The sequence below is a fragment of the Sinocyclocheilus anshuiensis genome, unplaced genomic scaffold (assembly GCF_001515605.1).
Source record: "Sinocyclocheilus anshuiensis isolate Anshui unplaced genomic scaffold, SAMN03320099.WGS_v1.1 scaffold55, whole genome shotgun sequence".
NCBI classification, from domain to species: domain Eukaryota; kingdom Metazoa; phylum Chordata; class Actinopteri; order Cypriniformes; family Cyprinidae; genus Sinocyclocheilus; species Sinocyclocheilus anshuiensis.
This window is the reverse complement of record NW_015549647.1, coordinates 4,119,748-4,123,980: the sequence shown is the minus strand read 5'-3', so window position 1 is coordinate 4,123,980 and position 4,233 is coordinate 4,119,748. Positions and strand designations below refer to the sequence as shown.

The window sequence follows — 4,233 nt, the reverse complement described above, 5'->3', positions numbered from 1 at the left end:
ATAAAAAAATCAAAACGACGGTGGGGGTCGGTGACGCGGTGGGCAAGTGACGTAACCGGTGTTGTGGCTTAAGCACCATCTATCGCGACAAGCCTACTAGCAAGGTGTACCTAATAAAGTGGCCGGTATAGTGTAAAGAGCTGTAATATGGTTTCAGTGTCATATGCTTGTGTGCTTGTAGGTAAAATTCAGGACTCCGAGATGCTGCTGCTTGAGCGAGCTACACTACATGGGAAGTTAGAGGAACATGACAAGGCCTTGCACATTCTAGTGCACCAGCTCAAAGACTCGGCTGCAGCTGAGGAATACTGCTCTTGGTCCTCTGCGTCTCATGACCAGTCCTACCGTCAGAACCTTTTCCACCAACTCTTGAGTGTTTACTTGGAAACGGATGTACCGGGAGGGGCACAAACAGTAGCTGCCGTTGACTTGCTTAACCGGCACGCTGAAGTTTTTGATGCATTGCGTGTGTTAAAGCTGCTCCCAGAAGTGTGGTCTCTGCCGTTACTCCGTCCTTTCCTGTGCGGGGCGCTGAGGGCCAGTGTGCATGCACGGTGCACTTCCCAGATTGCAGTGGGGCTGGCCAGAACACAAAACCTTCAGCTTCAGCATGACAGGGTGAGTTCTAATAAATTAGGATTTTATCAAAATCAAAATAGTTTGCAAGACACAAAGTAAAAAAAAGATATAAGGGGGATAAAACTGTTCAGATATCATAATAAAGGGGGTGGGAATAAACTACCGTCAGAACCTTTTCCACCAACTCTTGAGTGTTTACTTGGAAACGGATGTACCGGGAGGGGCACAAACAGTAGCTGCCGTTGACTTGCTTAACCGGCACGCTGAAGTTTTTGATGCATTGCGTGTGTTAAAGCTGCTCCCAGAAGTGTGGTCTCTGCCGTTACTCCGTCCTTTCCTGTGCGGGGCGCTGAGGGCCAGTGTGCATGCACGGTGCACTTCCCAGATTGCAGTGGGGCTGGCCAGAACACAAAACCTTCAGCTTCAGCATGACAGGGTGAGTTCTAATAAATTAGGATTTTATCAAAATCAAAATAGTTTGCAAGACACAAAGTAAAAAAAAAATATAAGGGGGATACAACTGTTCAGATATCATAATAAAGGGGGTGGGGAATAAAAGAATGAAATTCTTAAAAAGAAAACCTAATTGAGTAGTTTGGCACAATATTGTATTATTATTTCTTAGAGGTTTCTAAACAAAAACTACTTGACTGTTTATTAATATTTGGAAAAACGTTTTTTTCCTGCAAAATTTAGTCATATGAGTGTTGAGGTCAACAAGGACAGATAACTTGAGTTTTATGACAAGGCAAGGTTAGTTCAGATTGTAAAAAAATAAAATAAAATAAAATGTCATGCAGTGCAACTCCCCAAAAATTCATAAAAATTAATAATTCATTAAATTTGTTAAAACAAAACACCATATTTAAATATTTTTAAAACACTTTTTTGGAAACAATTTGATGTGCATGCTCCTGTCTTAAAGGTAAATTAAATTTTTCTTAGTATTCACTAACATTCAAAAGTTTGGGGTCAGTAAGGTTTTTTTTTTATTAATGCTTTAAAAAAAAAAAATTAAAATGAAGTATATTATGCCTACAAAGACTGAATTTATTTGATCAAGAATAAACATTAATTTTGTAAAATATATTTACAATTTAAAGTCATTGTTTTCCATTTTATTATTTTAAAAGGTAGTTTTAAAATGTAATAGAAAGCACAAAAGAACAGCATTTATTTGAAATAGAAAACATTTGATCTTTTCTGTCACTGTTGATCAATTTAATGCATTCTTGCTGAATAAAAGTATTATTATTATTATATGACCCCAAACTTTTGAATGTTTGTGTATAATTTTTAAATGTTTTTTTCAAATCCAAAATAATCCAACAATGAAACCAATTATAACTCCGCATGTGTTTTAATCTAGATTTTTTTTTTTAAGTATTCCATTCTTTTATATTTGAACACTCTTTGAATAAATGTAATTGACCCACTAAACACTGCATTCTGTGTTGTACAGCTAAAGTATCGAGGCGGCCCAATATTAGTGTCTGAAAAGAAAGGATGCCAGCTGTGCCACAATACCTTTAGCGAGCCAGACTGCGCCTGCTTGCCCGGCGGAACGCCTGTTCACATTCACTGTGTCGCCAAGAAAGCCCTGAACTTACCAGTAGAGCACCAACACGAAAATGCCCACCGCAGCAACCACACATGAAGCTGATCAGTACCATGGGGCAGTCGACACATGCTGGCGTCACACCTGTACCGCGCACACGGGGAGAAAGCTGAGTGCATAGAGCACCAGTTCAGAGCCCACGCCAGCGCTCTTGGTGCGACCAGGACCTGCTTTCTCTGTGTGTGAGGAGTCAGTCAGCAAATGAGTGTGTGGATGTCTGAAATACTATTTATTCCATAATCCCTCTGTGTGTACACACAACACTGACAATGAATATGAGTATATTTTAATGTCAAACAAAACTCTAAAGAAAATCTGACATTGTCTTTTGGTTGGTCTTTTTAGCATTGCCTTATGATGACTGGTCCAGTGGCTGTCTTTAAATGGATGGTGTTCATAATAACTATTGTTTGCAAGCTGTTTGGGGTCAAAATACTAGTGTCTTGACTGTCTGTTCTCTGTGAGCAGAATTATCAAAAATTAGTTTGTGGTCGATGTTCTCAGAGAGTGACAGGTTATATATAGCCTTAAGTGATTAAATCGCAATTCATTTAATATAAGGGAGAAATGCTCAAAAAAGACAATGTTTTCATAATTTCATTATGAATATGGTTTGTGGTCATCATAGCCATTTTAAACCATTTAATAGAGATAAAAAGGGAAGAGTTTCCATGTTCATTTATAGTCCGATCTGGAAAAAACTTCAAATTTACATCAAAGTGTTATGTAAGATTCTACAATGAAAGTTTATGAATAATAAGCACAACCCAAGAAAGATTTTCATGTGTGTGTGTCTCTCTCTCCCTCATTTCCCCGTCGAAAGTTGATTTGGCTTGATATTTCCCTTTGAAGTCAAGTTTAAGTGATATTTAGTAAAATTGTAGCTCTATCAAACAAACACAGCACAGCCTGAGTCCATTGGTTTGTGTACATGTTATAACTAAATGCTAAAATGCATATATTACATCCAAACTGTTCGTTTCTCATATGCATGTGGTGATATGGGCAGGGCATGTTTTAAGAATGCTAAGCTGAGATTTTAATGCTCAAAAAATGTTTTAACATGATCAATTATTTGTGATTTTTAGGGAAGCATGGTAACAAATAGCTGCGGAAGGTTTTGCCTGAGAATAATCTTTAACCTCATATTTGAATAAGTATTTGAAAAATACTTTGTCTGTGAAAGTGAAAATAGTGGGATTTTTAAAGGTAGAATAAGTGAAGGGCGGGGGGGGGAGCACAGATTAAACACTGCCTACTTAATATAAATACGTAAAATAATATCGGCTACGATGAGGGAAAGGCAGGATGACTATTTGCCTTGAGATGTTTTTACAGAAACGGTTTATACTGGTCACTGCTACAAGGATGATGGTTAATTCTATTCAAAAAATTGTTCCACAGTTAAATACATAAATTACTTTGGGTATCGTACACAATATCTTGGTTTGTGAATCCGACATATGCCTGTGTAGTAAAGTTCCATTCGTCATATGTGCAACCAAATCGTTCCTTATCTAAAGAGAGATTGAACATTTTTCAGCTTGAGCAATTATAAATGGAAACCTTCTACGTTGCTACATCTCTTTATATCCTCTTAAAGTATTTTATACATATAAATATACATAGATGCTGGTGTGTACATACTGTATTATTAACGGTTTGTTGCTTTGTAAATCAATGCCAGTGTGGGTGGAATGTACAGAATGTAAAGACGTCCATTTTAATAAACAAGACTATGCCTACATAAATGGAGCACACTGTTTGGGATATACTTCATTCTAATAGAAACGTTGAAGAGCCAACTATCCGGGCCTCTTTCATAAGTTTTCACGTGTTTATGAGTCCAAAAATGTCTGAATATTTTATGTGACTACATGACAACAGTGTTCTGCTGTATTTTCATCCATGATCACACATTTCTCTCAGTTCTTTTGACATTGTCTTCTCTCAAACAAATACAACACTGAGAGCCATACTTTGCAATTAAAGAACGCAATTTCAAATGCCCAAAGGTCATGACTGCAGAATGATGC

General features: G+C 37.4%; 1 protein-coding gene across 1 annotated transcript in view; it reads left to right on the top strand.

The window, feature by feature from the left end:
- Positions 1-3,948, top strand: part of LOC107660108 (transforming growth factor-beta receptor-associated protein 1 homolog) — a 16,394-nt gene extending 12,446 nt beyond the window's left edge. Inside the window, exons 11-12 of the mRNA XM_016449335.1 lie at positions 182-618; positions 2,042-3,948. Of these exons, the coding sequence (XP_016304821.1) occupies positions 182-618; positions 2,042-2,236 (632 nt within the window). The 3' untranslated portion in view covers positions 2,237-3,948. The remainder of the gene's footprint in view (positions 1-181; positions 619-2,041) is intronic.
- The last annotated feature ends 285 nt before the right edge of the window (positions 3,949-4,233 follow it).